Here is a 17,129-nt window from a genome sequence, read left to right as displayed (position 1 = left end):
GAGCAGTACAATATTCCTCAGGTCAGAGGCACTGACAGTTTCTGAAAACTGAGCAATTTGTCAGTGTCAGGCATGTCCCCCTCCCAGCCTCCTCCTGTCCTATCCTTACTATGCAGGCCTCCAGTGCTAACGTTGGGGACACTTTGACAGTGTCCCCATCCTTTCCAATTAACTTCACTTGGTTTTTAAATTAGTGTTAACGAGCTGTCCTGCCACTATCCATCAGCAACCTTAAGGCCGGACCTTCAGTAGAAAAAACCCACATGTATTTAACAGGCACAATGAGGTACTGTTTCAAGGATAAAAAAAAAAAGAAAATAATTATATATATATATATATATATATATATATATATATATATATATATATATATATATATATATATATAAGACAAGGTAGGGCACATCTGTCGTATCTTCCTCTTTTCTAAAGATATTCACATCTGAATCTGCTTCCACCAGATATATAACAAAAAATTGGAGATGCAATCTCACTTTCAAAAGTGTTTTACTTCAATCTTCATGCAAATACAAGTAATGACTGCACAGTTTCGGACAGGAACCCTGTCCTTCATCAGGTTTCATGTACAGTATCATACAAAAGTGAGTGCACCCCTCACATTTCTATAAATATTTTATTGTATATTTTCATGTGACAACACTGAAGAAATTACACTTTGCTACAATGTAAAGTAGTGAGTATACAGCTTGTATAACAGTGCACATTTGCTGCCCCCTCAAAATAACTCAACACACAGCCATTAATGTCTAAACCGCTGGCAACAAAAGTGAGTACACCCCTAAGTCAAAAAAGACCAAATAAGGCCCAATTAGCCATTTTCCCTCCCCGGTGTCATGTGACTCTTTAGTGTTACAAGGTCTCAGGTGGGAATGGGGAGCAGGTGTGTTAAATTTGGTGTTATCGCTCTCACTCTTTCATACTGGCCACTGGCAGTTCAACATGCCACCTCATGGGAAAGAACTCTCTGAGGATCTGAAAAAAAGAATTCTTGCACTACAAAGATGGCCTAGGCTGTAAGAAGATTGCCAAGATGCTGAAACTGAGCTGCAGCACGGTGGCCAAGACCATACAGCTGTTTAACAGGACAGGTTCCACTCAGAACAGGCCTCGCCATGGTCGACCAAAGAAGTTGAGTGCACGTCCTCAGCATCATTTCCAGAGGTTGTCTTTGGGAAATAGATGTATAAGTGCTGCCAGCATTGCTGCAGCAGTTCAAGGGGTGGGGGGTCAGCCTGTCAGTGCTCAGTCCATATGCCACACACTGCATCAAATTGGTCTGCATGGCTGTCATCCCAGAAGGAAGCCTCTTTTAAAGATTATGCACAAGAAAGCCTGCAAACAGTTTGAAGACAAGCAGACTAAGTATATGGATTACTGGAACCATGTCCTGTGGTCTGATGAGACCAAGATAAACTTATTTGGTTCAGATGGTGTCAAGTGTGTGTGGCAGCAACCAGGTGAGGATTACAAAGACAAGAGTGTCTGGCCTACAGTCAAGCATGGTGGTGGGAGTGTCATGGTCTGGGGCTGCATGAGTGTTGGGGTACTGGGGAGCTACAGTTCATTGAGGGAACCATGAATGCCAAAATGTACTGTGACATACTGAAGCAGAACATGGACCCCTCCCTTCGGATGACTGGGCCGAATGGCAGTATTCCAACATGATAACGACCCCAAGCACACGTCCAAGACGACCACTGCCTTGCTAAAGAAGCTAAGGTTAAAGATGATGGACTGGCCAAGCATTTCTCCTGACCTAAACCCTATTGAGCATCTGTGGGGCATCCTCAAATGGAAGGTATAAGAGTGCAAAGTCTCTAACATCCACCATCTCTGTGATGTCGTAATGGAGGAGTGGAAGAGGACTCCAGTGGCAACCTGTGAAGCTCTAGTGAACTCGCTGCCTAAGAGGGTTAAGGCAGTGCTGGGAAATAATGGTGGCCACACAAAATATTGACATTTTGGACCCAATTTGGACATTTTGACTCACTTTTTTTGCCAGTGGTTTAGACATTAATGGCTGTGTGTTGAGTTATTTTGAGGGGACAGAAAATTTAAACTGATATACAAGCTGTACACTCACTACTTTACATTGTAGTAAAGTGTAATTTCTTCAGTGTTGACACATCAAAAGATATAATAAAATATTTACAAAAATGTGAGGGGTGTATTCGCTGTTGTGCGATACTGCAGGTACATACAACTTGATGAAGGATGGAGTTCCTGTCCAAAACTGTGGTTGTTACTTGTATATGCAAGAAGATTGCAGTAAAACACTTTTGAAACTGAAATTCCATCTCCAATTTTTTGTTTTATATATACACAGTGGGGGTTATTTACTAAAGGAAAATCGACTTTGCACTGCAAGTGCACTTGGAAGTAACGTCGTTGTAGATCCGAGGGGGACATGAAAGTAAAATAAAAAACAGCATTTTAGCTTGCACATGATTGGATGATAAAATCAGAAGAGCTTCCACTCATTTCAGATCTACCCCTTAGATTGAGAGCAACTGCACTTTCAAGTGCACTTGCAGTGCAAAGTAGATTTGCCTTTCGTAAATAACCCCCAGTATCTCACAAAACATGCCCAAGAGGGTTAAGGCAGTGCTGGAAAATAATGGTGACCACAAAAAATACTATTGACACTTTGGGCCCAATTTGGACATTTTCACTTATGGGTGTATTCACTTTTGTTGCCAGGGGTTTAGACATTAATGGCTTAATTAATGTGTTGATTTATTTTGAGGGGACAGCAAATTTACACTGTTATACAAGCTGTACACTCACTACTTTACATTGTAGCAAAGTGTAATTTCTTCAGTGTTGTCACATGAAAAGATATAATAAAATATTTACAAAAATGTGAGGGATGTACTCACTTTTGTGAGATACTGTATATACTGTATATATGTGTATATACACACACGCTGTTTAGATTGGTTGTAACATAAGAATTAAATCATAATAGCAAAAACAAATAAATTACAAAACGCTATGTAGGATTTATATAGTGCCAACAGTTTGCACAGCGTATTACAATATAAAGGGAGAAAGTAAAGTTACAATGCAATAAAATACAAGAGTGTTAAAAGGGCCTTACTTGCTCGAAAGAACTTACAAACTAATAGGGTAAGGAAAGTGATACAAAAGTTAATAACTGTGGGGGCTAAGTTGATGGAGGAGTTAAAAGTTCAGATTTTAGTTAGAGGTGGAATAAACATCCCTGAAGATATGAATTTTTAGGGATCGCCTAAAGGTGGCCAAAGCAGGAGATAGCTGGACAGATTGAAGTAGAGGGTTCCAGAGGATGGAAGAGCAGAAATTTGTTAAAAGTTATACAAGGATCAAAGAGACACAGTAGTAGTGATAATACTAATAATAATCAATTCAATAAATGTAGATGATCAATTTTGTTTGTTTTAATGTAGAACTATAGGCAAAACATACTTTTTTTTACTTTCGATAATTTTCTATTAGTTAAAAAAACTGAAATAACACTGGGCAATCAGTAATTAAATGCCAGAACAAATACAAAGAAACATAACAAGGGCTCAATGCCCAGTATAAAAATTCAAGCCTCACAGCATACATAAAGTAATAAGAATGAGGTACAAGGGGTATACAAAACTAACACATCAATCAAACGTTTTATTTTATTTTGGATACAGCAAGGGAGGGTTAAAACCCGTCACATTTTTTTCACCATTTATGTCACGTTTTGGAGATTACCCTTCACTTTCTGTCCCAAAGCCAAACAAGAAGTGAGAGGATTCCTGTAAATTAAGAGATTCCATTGGGGACCCCTAGGTCACCAGAACTAGTGTCCCTATTGGAACATTTCCTCTTTATTACTTTTCTGGGGACAATCCAGAATTTGGGATTTTCTTTGCTTTGATTTTTAAGGAAAATGAAAAACAGGACAATTTGAAAGGATGAATCTCCCTAACGAGGGCACAGGCAGCAATAAAAACTGACAGGTGTTCTAAACCCTCTCCATTCTATCCAAAACTAAAAAAAAAAGTTTTGCCTTTACTTATACTTTATGTTAAGTACAGACTCAATGGGAGGTTAAATGGTTTAGAGCTTTGGCCTTTCTCTATAATGTACATAGAATGCTCCTGCAGATAAGCAGTTACTTTGATATTACAGGTACAGGGAATATGCAGGAATTATGTGTTAGAAATGGGTTGAAAGATTCCAGCCATGAACTTAGAAGATGGTGGGGTGGTATCTCACAGACCTCCTGTTGCTCAGCATGAGGTTTTTAAGACATATGAAATGTACTGTTTTATAAACCCATACATTATCTCTTAACAGCCTTTTCATTCTGAGAGCTTTAGAATAAATCAGCATTCTACAATTCTAGTGCATGAAATACTAAGAAAGTAGTTTATGCCCTGGTATGCTACTGAAACTGGTAGGGTAGTCTAGCTAAAAGTAAAACTTTAGTTAAAGCTGAGTGAGTCCCTGGCTCAGTATGTCCCTCAGATACAACAACAACCATGGAACATACTGGGGGTTATTTAGGAAAGGAAAATCCACTTTGCACTGCAAGTGCACTTGGAAGTGCAGTCGCTCTAAATCTAATGGATAGTTCTGAAATGAGGGTAAGCTCTGCTGATTTTATCATCTAATTATGAGCAAGCTAAATTGTTGTTTTTTATTCTCCTTGCATGTCCCCCTCGGATCTACAGTGACTACACTTTGAAGTGCACTTGCAGCGCAAAGTGGATTTGCCTTTCGTAAATAACCCCCACTGTTTTCCTTGCCATTTGGGAGTTTTGGGTGTTCCTAGCACCCACCTCTGTGTGTCCCAGTTCCTCCTGTTGTATTCTCGATAACATCAAATATATACAAATCCAGAAACCCATTATATGAATACAAGAACTCTTGTGCGGATTCCTCTTAACAATGATAACATTGGACAATGATGTTTATGTAGCTAAGTCTATAAAGCTGTCACAAAAAATGTATTAAAAGTTGGCATAGATGTAACAGTGCTATTGGCATGCATTACTAAGGGAAATACAAATGAGACTTACATTTCACCATGAAAATGTTTTATTTTAAACTTTTACTTTACCAACAGCCTGCATATCTGCCCTAACTCGACATCAGAACACTCTGTGCAATATGTTAATCAATGCACATACACAGCTAACCTCCCATGGTCCTTCCACTGAGCGTGGAGCCAAAGGCTTCAAAGCTTACTTAACTGCAAAAGATCTAAATCTATACTGACAATGCAGTTATCATTTATACACATCCAGGATAGTGTAAATAAACAGTACACTTAACTGAGATTGGTGTAGTTTTAATTTGAGACTTTGTACAATAAGCAACATACCTGCTTAGTTTTATGATATTTTAATTAGGTTTGATTACACAAGGATAAGCAGAGAATCAACAATGAGACAGAATGGTAGTTAACTAGTAGTCACACCTGCCTTGCTAGACTAGGGTTCTGAACTCAGATACCACTAGGGACAGTGGAGGTTATTTACTAAAGGCAAATCCACTTTGTACTACAAGGGCAAACTACAAGTGCAAAATGCACTTGAAATTGCACTGAAAGTGCACTTGGAAATGTAGTCACTGTAGATCCGAGGGGGACATGCAAGGAAAATAAAAAACAGCATTTTAGCTTGCACATGATTGGATGATAAAATCAGCAGAGCTTCCCCTCATTTCAGATCTACCCCTCAGATTTACAGTGACTGCACTTCCAAGTGAACTTTCAGTGCAATTTCAAGTGCACTTTGCACTTGTAGTTTGCACTTGTAGTGCAAAGTGGATTTGCTTTTCGTAAATAACCCCCATTGCGTGCATTAAATTTGCATGCTCTCCCTATGTTTCTGTGAGTTTTCTCTGGCTCTTGTGGTTTTCCTTCAAGCAACCAATAACATTCTTGTATTTTAATTGATGGCCTGAAGATTACTTTTCATACAGTTTGTCTGTAAAACTATAGTAAACTGAGAGATCCTTAGAGGAATAGCCTGATGTGTTTCAATATATGTAATCTTTAAGGCTTTCCCTAAAGCCAGCCATAGACCGTTCAAATTGCTAGCTACAAAAATATAGTAATTAAAATAAACAATATTTTGTTATTTGTACAGCTGCCCAGACCTAAGCAGACTTTTCAAATCTCGGCTAGTTCAACGGGGACCGACCGAGATTTGGACCATGCATAGACAGGCTATTTGATCAACTTGGGTACAAACAGCCTTCTGGAATTTCATGTGAATGTTGTCAGTGGCTATAGCACAAGGAATAATCACTTTGTGTTCTCCTGGCCGTGGTTGGGAGAAAGAAAACCGCTTCATCTATGGATGGTTTTAGACAAACGGGCCACTTGGTAAAATTTATCCCAGGTATAGACATCTCAACAAAGAAAGCCATGCACAGTGATAATTACTTATCTTGACCCCCTCCCAAATATCTGGATCATACAGGGACAATAAACGTGGTTGTAAGTGATCTATATGATCTATTTCATCTTGGCCATTTAATATTAGAGCAAACATCTTGTCTGAAAACAATCTACATGAATTCTTATAACTGTATTGTGCATTTATATTAGAATAAAACTTTGAAAGAAGAGAGAACTTTCAAAGTTTGTAACATACTATCATTATAGTTATATCTTACTATTATCATTTAATACAATGCAAAGAGATGCTTACCAGATAGTTATGTGATCATTCTGAGGTTCAGTTTCTAAAATTGTGAAGTTTATGTGTATTCCAAATCCTACTGGAACCGTAACGATCCAGGAACAGTCCTGAGAGTTTGGGTACTGATTAGGGAAGCCAGGGGAATAGATGGAACCATTGAATGCTGTGACATTTCCTCCACACGGTACTAATCGTGACATGCAAGAGTAGTCAAAAAGAATGCAATGTTAATCAGAGAAAGACATTTATTCAACTGAAAAATCCTACATGTGTGCATATACATATAAATATAAAGAGTCTTCACTAGAAACATGCACGTACTCCACTATGAACTAACTTATTACAGTGATTTAAATGAATTTTCTGTGGAACACAAACTGAAAGATTTATTTTAGTTGTTGAGTGTATATTAGCTTTTTTTTTATACAAAGTACTCCTGGGCGCTGAACTCCTTGATTCTCCTCTTTGGAGAGCATTTTCCATATATTCATACAGTATCACAGGCTCTTTACAGGATCCTGTATAAAAAGTATGCAGCCCAAACAAGTGAAATAAGAAGTTTAGTCAGCAAGGCAGGAAATGTGAAGACAGGTGATGGGAATACAGAAAATAGCATCTAGCCCTATACTATTCTCTCCAAAAAGCTGGTAATTAAATTTGTCAAAAATCGAATTTGATTGGGAACAGCTTAGTGAACATGCAGACCCAAATGCTATGTACATTTTCATTATTTCTCTTATTAAACCTATAATTTTCATTTATTTGTTTGCTTTTAATAACCTTCTCTAATAATACCTAGTTATAGCTGAGTATTACATTTCCCAGATGTCTCTACTTTTGGCAAAACATCATTAAGCTGGATCAGTTCCATAGCTTGCAAATAATTACATATACATTATATTAAGGGAAACTGCAAAATTAGAATATTACTCAATGTGTTATTTTAACACATGCATACAGAAAAACAAACATGTAGTCATTCATTTTAGCTTTTACAAAAGGTTCAGAACATTACCTTTCCTTAAGGTTTTAACAGGCAATTAAAATTTATTTTATGAACGTTTGGTTTATTTAAGAAAACTACTAAACCACAGTAATTCAAAATAACCTATCAACAGTCATCTTTTCTTATTCATGCCCTAACTGACGAGAAGTAAAACAAATTTTTTTGCTTTGGGCTACTGTATTTTACACTTTATCAGTTCATTTTTGGATGCTTTAAAAAAAAAAAAAAAGCTTGATTTTGTTTTATACAGCTAAACTACATGCACTACTTCCGCATTCACATATTATTATACAAGACATTGATACCGCAAGGAAACCGCCCATTTGGCAGTTGCTGCTCTAACACACTTACCCTCACACCTGGGAAATGGATGATCCCAATTTCTATTGGTGCCATGCTGGCAGGTCAACACAGGATGACCTATCAGTTGATACCCAGGAGAACACTCAAAAGAGATTGACTGTCCCACATTATAACCGGCTCCTCGAACTATACCATGGGAGAAAGGTTCAGGGTCTGGACACTCTTGAAGCTCATATGCTGCAGAAAGAAAGTATATATTAAATATATAAAACTTCCAAAATACTACTATAAATGTTAAAGTGCCAACAAAATGTACAATTGCTCAGGCTAATAATAAAAATAATAACAATAACAGTTTCAGTAGAAAAGGGGATTAACGCTGTTAAAACAAAAATGTGTGCAGCCTTGATCATCACACCTATTACAGGTTAGTAGGACATCCCATTCCAAAACCATGGGCTTTAACATGGAGTTGTCTCCCCCACTCTCCCCTTTTGTGGCTACCACAGCCTCTATACTTTCGGAAAGGTATGGCATGGAGTCAGAAGGTTTTCAACCAATGTTCCAATTCATACCAAAGGTGTTTAATAGAGTTGAAGTCAGGGCAAGCCACTCAAACACCACAACCTCCAACTTTTAAAACCATTCAGTTTTTGATCGTGTGTCTTCTCTAAAGTGTTGAAAGCTGATTTCTGTTTTTGTGGAATACAACACTACATTGCTCTTAGCAGCACGTTCAAAATAAATTCCACCTTGCAGTCAGCACAGCAGCAAATGAAGGTTAACCAGTCTTTCTGTGTCTATTTTGAAGAGGTTTCTGATGACCCCAGTGTTCCAATTTAAGTGTTGATGACCCAATATAAGTAATTTCCACTCTTGCAATATTGTAATCTTGTATTCATGCTTCACAGAGTAAAGGTACATTTTTGTTAAATGGTTCTTGCTGTGGAATCCTTGTTAAAAAGAGACTACTTAGAATTCCCCATTTACCATTAAAATCCCCAAATAACTTTAGGAGCATATCATAGTTTTGTTTTGCATTATAAGTTTTTTTTTTCCTTAAAAACACAAACTGTTATTTCATTAAAGCAAACTAGTCTTGTTAAAAACTCTGAAACGGATCAGCAGTGTTAGACAAAGTACCTACAAGTGCCTTTATGTACCTCTTTTCCATATAAAACTTGAAGTGCTCGATATGCATACAACAAATCTACATTCCTCCACTACAGTTCTGCATTGCAATTAACATAGCCTTATGACCAATAAAGAGACCTGGTTTGAACTGGGATTTTACTACAGGTACTGCAAGACAATATTTGAATATTGAATGCCCCAGGTGTAGAACCTTCTGGAAGTGCTTAGTGTATGTGATTGTTTTTGAAAGAGAAATGCTTTGAAAAAAACAAGCATCCATACTAACCTCCATGTTGCAGCATCTAACACCAAGTTGCGATCACATGACCAAAAAAATACCTAACTGTGCTGTTGGCTATAACCTCTGTGCTAAACGACAACGTAAAACTAAACGTAAAATGAACTCCCTTCATAAAAATGTAACATTTGTACTTATTATAACAAATAAAAATATGAATTGATTTGTACAAAATCAGAATGTGTATATACTGTATATAAGTATATAGTACTGTGCAAAAGTTTTAGGCAGGTGTGAAGAAATGATATAATGTAAGAATGCTTTAAAATAAAATATATATTTTAAAGTGGTTGTTAAAGCGGGAGTTCGGCCGTTTTTTTTTTTTTTTTTAAAGTCAGCGGCTACAAATACTGCAGCTGCTGACTTTTAAAATAAGGACACTTACCCGCCCAGCAAGCCCGCGATGTCGGCACCCGAAGCCGATCTCTCAATCGTCTCTCGGGTGCTGCCACCGCCATCTTGGGTATGGGAATCAATTGCGGCTTCACTTCCCGGTTCCCTACTGCGCAAGCACGAATCGCGCTGCGCAATAAGGATGGTCCCCGCTGTCCCTGGGTTCTGTGTGTTTCCCAGTGGACAGCGGGGGACCCGCAGGAAGTGGCGTAAATATCCGCAGATTCTGCGGATATCTATGCCAGAAGTGGGTGCAAATACCTGTACTGTACAAGTATCTGCACCCCCCTCCCCCCTGAAAGGTGCCAATTGTGGCGCCGGAGGGGGGGAGGGTTCCAATGAGCGGAAGTTCCACTTTAGGGTGGAGCCCCGCTTTAAGCTACTACTATTAAAACCTCCCATCCCCTCTGTAACATAACAATACGTATCCCTGTGCCTGTATTATATAATAAAAATGCAGATTATACCATATATATCAGAGTGGCTCCGGGTGCTCATGTGACTCCTTGGCTCTCCCCTCTGCCCGGCTGACAGCTACAGCGGGCGGGGGCCGTGCACTCCCAATGACATCAGCCGGGAAGGAGGGGAAGAGAGGGGAGAGAGAGCCAAGGCATCATGTGAACGTAGGGAGCCGCTCTGATATAGGTAGAGATCGGCATGTTTTTTATATAACACAGCCACAGGGACACATATTGTTATGTTACAGAGGGGATGGAAGGATTTTAGGATTTTATAGTAGTTATGAAAGCAGCAGGAGGGGAGGGGGAGGGCACTGACACGAGGAGACAGGCGGGAGGGACACAGAAGGAAGAGAAGGACAGAGCAGGGCTGCGGATGACAGAGGCACTTAAACTGACCACAGTGTCAGGGCTCAGCAGCCATGATAAACCGTGGTCAGTTTACAGGGGGGTATAGCCGGGCAGGATCAGCCAGGTTTTTTAGGTGATAGAAGGGGGCAAATTACACAGCACAAGCATGCTGTATACCATGTTTTTTTCTAGGTTAACACACACTTTAAATTGTTTATTTATTATCAATTTACAAAATACAAATGAGAGAACAGAAGAAAAATCTAAATCAAATCAATATTTGATGTGACTATCCTTTGGTTTCAAACCAGCACACTTGCACACTTTGTAAACTTGCACAATGTCATGGATTTTGTAGGATTAGAAAGGTGTATGAATAACGATTATACTAAGCAGGTGCTAATAATCATCAATTTCATATGTAGCGTTAAACACAGTTATTAACTGAAATATAAACAGCTGGGTAGCTTAAACTGGATGAGGAATATCCAAACTCCTCTACTAAGGTGAGGTTGTGGAAGACAGTTTCATATTACAGGTCATACACCATGGCAAGACACAAGGTAGTTATACTGCATCAGCCAATATTTCAAAGCAGACTGGGGTTTCAAGATGTGCTGTTCAAACTCATTTGAAGAAGCACAAAGAAAACATTTTGAGGGCTACATATGCAGTGGTCTGACAAAGAAACCTATTGTAGCAGATGAAAGACACATCATGCTTACTTCTCTTCAATATCGGAAGATGTTCAGCAGTGCCATCAGCACAAAACTGGTGGAAACCAGTGGGACCCAGGTATTCCTATCTACTGTCTAAAGAAGTCTGGCCAGAAATGGTCTTCATGGAAGAATTGCAGCCAAAAAGCCATACCCCCGACTTGGAAACAAGGCTAAGTGACTCAACTATGCACAAACATATAGGAACTGGAGTGCAGAAAATAACAGCAGTCAAAATACAAAATATTTTGCTGTACCAGGAGGTAGTCTATTCACTGAAGAGCTGGAGATTGGTACAAAAATCAGTGTCTGCAGGCAACAATGAATCATGGTGGAGATTCCTTGCATGTTTGGGGCTGCATTTCTGTAAATGAAAGTGGAGATTTGGAGGATCAATGGTGTCCTCAATACTGAGAATAACGGAGATACTTATGCCATGCCATCAGGAAGGTATGTGATGGTCCCCATCACTGCAGCAACACAATGACCCCAAACCTACAGCCAATGTAATTAAGAATGGTCTTCCTTGTAAATAAGAACAATGAGTCCTGGAAGTGATGGTTTGTCTCCCGCAGAGTCATGATCTCAATATCATGGGGTCTGTCTGGGATTACATGAGGAGACAGAAGAATTTGATAGAAGATCTGTGGTTAGTTCTCCAAGAGGTGTGGAACAACTTACCTGCTGAGTTTGTTCAAAAACGGTGTGCACATTTACCTAGAAGAATTTATGCTGTTTTGAAAGCAAAGGGTGATCACACCAAATATTCATTTGAATTGGATTTCGATCCTGTTCATTTACTTTCCATTTTGTTAATTGATAAAAATAATCTATTAACACTTCTATTTCTGAAAGCATTCTTAATTTACAGAATAGCGTGCCTATAATGTTTGCACGGTAGTATATATATATATATATATATATATATATAAAAAGCCAATCAAAAACCCTGATTCAAAATGTGACTTCCACCTTCCCCTGTGGACATGCTCTAACACTGAACAATGGACCTCATACTATGGCAGGTTGGCTTGACTGCGTGAAATGACGTACTGGTACATCTGTTTGTGCACTGGCTTTTGCGGGTGCACGCCCACCACCAGAGGTGGACACACACACATGGGAACTCACCCATGGGCCTGGCAGACTCAATGTCCGCTGGCCGACTGCAATGGCGGAAAAGAGACAGAACGGGTATCTGCCTTTGTAAACAAGGCGGATTGAGATCAGCTGTTCTTAGTGATCAGGAACAGCGATCTCTTTCTACTCCCAGTGAGCCCATCCCCCTGACAGTTAAAAAAACACCTCCCTAGGGAACACTTAACCCTTTGATCACCACTAGTGTTAACCCCTTCCCTGCCAGTGCCATTTATACAGTGATCAGTGCATTTTTTTTATAGCACTGATCACGGTATTGGTGTCACTGGTCACCAAAAAGTGTCACTTAGGGTCAGATTTGTCCACCGCAATCTTGCAATCCTGCTAAAAATCGCAGATCGCTGCCATTACTAGTAAAAACAATAAAAAAGTCCCTATTTTGTAGACACTATAACTTTTGCGCAAACCAATCAATATACACTTATTACAATTTATTTTTAACCAAAATATGTAGCAGAATACATATTGGCCTAAACTGATGAATAAATTCATTTTTGTATACTTTTTTGGGGGATATGTATTATAGTAAAAAGTTAAAAATATTTTATTTTTTCAAAATTGTCTGGCTTTTTTTGTTTATAGCAGGAAAAAAAAAATTCACAGAGGTGATCAAATACCACCAAAATAAAGCTCTATTTGTTGGAAAAAAAGGACATCAATTTTGTTTGAGTACAGCGTCGAACTACCACACAATTGTCAGTTAAAATAACGCAGTGCCGTATCACAAAAAATGGCCTGGTCAGGAAGTGGGTAAATCCTTCTAGGGCTGAAGTGGTTAAAGTAGTTGTAAACCGTTTTTTGGGACTTCTACCTATAGGTAAGCCTAGAATAAGGCTTACCTATAGGTAGTGGAAATATCTCCTAAACGTGCATTGTTTAGGAAATATTTCACTTGTAGTCCGCCGATAAAGTGAACGGCACATGCGCAGGGAAGAAATTAAACTCTGTGCCGTTTATTCCCTAGCGTGTGCCATTACCATGAGTGACATCGAATCACAGAGCCGGAGTCCACGGCCCGGAAGGAAGAGGGGCTTGAAGATGGACGCTGCCTACACAGGGGACATCGCTGGATTCTTTTGCAGGTAAGTGTCACATCAGGGTTTACTTCCTCTTTAAAGGAGTTAAAGGGGTCAAAGTCTCAAGGTTTATCACCTTAATGCATTATGCATTAAGGTGAAAAACCTTCTGTGGTGCAGCAGCCCCACAGACCCCCCCTTTTTCTTACCTGAACCCGATCATTCCAGTGCTGAGCATGAGCCCAGCAGCTCCAGCCAGCTCCTCATTGGATAGATTGATAGCAGCAGGAGCCATTGGCTCCTGCTGCTGTCAATCAAATCCAGTGACACGGCAGCCAGGTGCGGGGTCTCGTCCTGCTGTCTGTGTTAATGGACACAGCAGCATGACTCGATAGCACGCCCGCACGTGTGCCCCCATGGAATGTGGCTCTCTGTGGGGGCACTCGGTGAGGGGGCCAGGAGTGCTGCCGGGGCACCTCAGAAAAGAAGGATCAGGCCTGATCTGTGCAAAACCCTTGCACAGAGGAGGTAACTGTGACATGCTTGTTATTTTTTTTTTTTTTTTTTTTTTTTAACAAACCTTTACAATTGCTTTAAATCATAAAAGGTCTGAAATAACATTTTCCCTTTAAACTACAGCTATAAGCAAAACACCCACTCCTGGTTCCTTTTATGGAAGGTAAATCTCAAAAGAAGCAGAGAAACTCCTACTGTTCTCAGTAAATGAAAACCAATTTACTGAAACAAAATACAGTATATTGCGCTTACACATTTAATATTCAGACAACCTCTAAGCTAGGGTACTCTGCCCAAAAATCGCACCGAAAAGATGTCAGTGTCTTTCCAACACTCAACTTGCAAGATTTAAAGATTTTATTATTTATTTTGAACAATTTATTCAGCTATATCCATTGTGACATTGCGACTCCTTGACACCGTGAAAATGGTTGCAGAAAGGATTTGCACGTATGCAGAGTGCAGGACTCCAAAGTATTGATTATGAGTGATATTCCCAGATTAGGCTCCATAGTTTGGAGATTTCAAAGTGCTTTGGAAGGGAAGAAATCTGAAACCCAGTGTCCAGGTCTTGCAGACTGAGTCCAACCCTTATAATGGTAGCTGTGGGCATAGTTCAGAGCCCTCCCGTTTGGAGACAGATGTGTTTTCCTGTTAGGAGACAAAGGTACTCTACTCAAGAGTCAGCATTCCATGCTGGAGGAGAGCTGATATGTCCAAAGGACTGAGGGAGTTGAGGCGGCTAAGCGAGTGGGAGAGACTTAAAGAGAGTCTGGGAAACAGAGAGAGCTGTGACAACTAGGTGACTAAGCGAGTTTGCAAGTCTCAGAGGAGTGAGAGAGCCTGGAGTATCAGGAGAACCCCTATTGAAAGGCCAGGAGCAAGGAGCTATAAGTACAGGCTGAGTCAACCAGGAAAAACCCAGAGAGCCAGTAGATCTTGGTGAGACAGACTGAGGGACCTGTGACAAGTGCAGCAGTGCTGCCTGAAAAAATCAAGGTGGGTTGGTATTTTCCATGACTTGTTTTTCTAGTGAAAATCCCCAGCATGGGCAACTGTTTATGGACTTTACTTTTGCTTTTGTTTAATAAAAGTGGGCTGGTAAGGCTTAACCACAGTTGACTGGTGTGGACTCATTAAAAGTTGCTTCTTCCACTGAGCTGAATTCCCCAGTATCACAACCTATACTGTATATACACATTTTGATTTTTGTTCACATCACAAGTTTGTTTTTATTAATTATTTACTGTACAGTATGTTTACTTTTTATGAAGAGTTCATTTTAATTTTAGTTTAGCACAGAGGTCATAAGTATGGCACTGTAATTTTTTTTTTTTAGTATATGTCCTGCTGAAGCAAGGACAAATTTTTTTTTTAGTTTATCATAGTGATTATATCTTTATAGACACTATTATCTAAATTAAAAAATAAGGTTGTGCGTTAAGAGATGATCACATGACCACTGATCGCTCAGTTCTTAGCCCTTGTACACACGGTCAGAGAATCCGTCAGAATGTGTCCTATCGGACCGCGTTGTCGGATAATCCGACTGTGTGTGGTATGCATCAGACTGATTCTGTCGGAATATCAGTCGGACCCAATTTTCCAACTTGGTGCAAATATTTCCTGACCAACTGGGCCGATCGGACATACTCCGATCATGTGTAGAGAATTTTGATTGGACCAAGTGTCACGCATGCTCAGATCAAATTCCTACATCAAAGCTATTGGCTACTAGCCTGAATGTAGTCCCATCGTAACGAAATTACGTCATCACGTTCTGAAAGATCGGATTTTTCGACAACTTTGTCCGACCGTGTGTATGCAACAGTTTCGGACAAGATCCGACGGACAAAATCCAATGGGCAAAATCCGACGGGCAAAATCCGACGGATTTGGTTTTCGAAATCTCCGACCATGTGTACAGGGGCTTAGTCTGTTCCAGGTGGAGAGCAGTGATTCTTCCAAAGCCTGGCATGGCTCTACCCCTTCAGTTGAGAGCATATAGCTATAGGATGACTGTAGGTCACAGGAGTGTAAAGGTAAATGTACTCCTGTGACCCACACGTGTAGCATGGCCAAAAGATTTGACCTTCTCTTTTGATTCCTTAAAATGTAATTAAATAAATGTCAAGAATTTGACATGTTTTAGCTTATCGGTCTTTAGATATGCTGGCTACATTGTTTTTATTTTTCAGGGTTTTTCATTTATTTTCACCTAGTGATTCTGCTGTGATTTTAACCACAGGACTAGGCATGTGCAGAACAAAAAAAAGTGTTTTGTTATTCATTTAGTTAAATTTGTTTAATCCGTTTAATTTGTTTTATGAATTATTTTCATTTATTCATAATCAAATTGATTCAAATTCAAATTCGGATCGATTTGAAAAGTTTTCAAATTCATTTTGAATAGTTTTCAAATTCAAATAGTTTTCCAATTTACAAGGAATAAAATAGAATAGAAAATAAAGCAATTGAATAGAAAAAAAAATGATATAAAAGAATATAACAGAAAAAAAAGAACAGACTAGAATGGGATAGAATAGAATAGAAAGGAATATAATGGAATAAAAAAAGAATATAATTGAACAGAAATATTATAACCTATTGAAATTTGAATAGAATTGAAAATAATAGAATTAAAAAAATAGAATAAAATAGAAATAATATAACCATTTTCCAAAATTCAAATATAATCAATTTGAATAGAATAGAACTGATTTTGAATAGACTAGAAAATAACACAATTGTATAGGAAAAAAATACAGAATAGAATGAATATAACCAGCTTCCTATTCTAATCTATTCTTTTCTATTCTATTCAAATTTAAATAGATTCAATTTGCATTTTGGAAAATGGTTTTATTTTTTCTATTCTATTCTGTCGTTTGTTTAATTATATTATTTTTCTATTTGTTTGTTTCTATTCTTCTATTTTATCCTATTCTATCCTACTATATTCAAATGTATTCTATTTGAAATAAAAAATTTCAGAAGATTGTTATATTCTTTCTATTCTATTCTATTATGTTGTTTTTTTTCTACACTATTCTATTATTTTCTACTCTAGTCTAATTGATTCTTT

The 17,129-nt window shown here is 38.6% G+C and overlaps 1 protein-coding gene across 3 annotated transcripts in view; it reads right to left on the bottom strand.

Moving 5' to 3' along the window:
• The window catches only part of CSMD2 (CUB and Sushi multiple domains 2), a 1,348,498-nt gene that overhangs the window by 106,054 nt on the left and 1,225,315 nt on the right, over positions 1-17,129 (bottom strand). For all 3 annotated transcript variants that reach the window (XM_077481921.1, XM_077481922.1, XM_077481923.1), the window contains 2 exons: positions 8,053-8,241; positions 6,705-6,882 (listed from right to left, as the gene is read on the bottom strand). In XM_077481921.1, the coding sequence (XP_077338047.1) occupies positions 6,705-6,882; positions 8,053-8,241 (367 nt within the window). The remainder of the gene's footprint in view (positions 1-6,704; positions 6,883-8,052; positions 8,242-17,129) is intronic.

This window comes from Lithobates pipiens, unplaced genomic scaffold, assembly GCF_037356315.1.
Source record: "Lithobates pipiens isolate NorthernLeopardFrog02 unplaced genomic scaffold, aLitPip1_a1.2 Scaffold_16, whole genome shotgun sequence".
NCBI lineage: Eukaryota > Metazoa > Chordata > Amphibia > Anura > Ranidae > Lithobates > Lithobates pipiens.
Note: the sequence above shows the minus strand (reverse complement) of the source record. Positions and strands in the feature narration are given on the sequence as shown.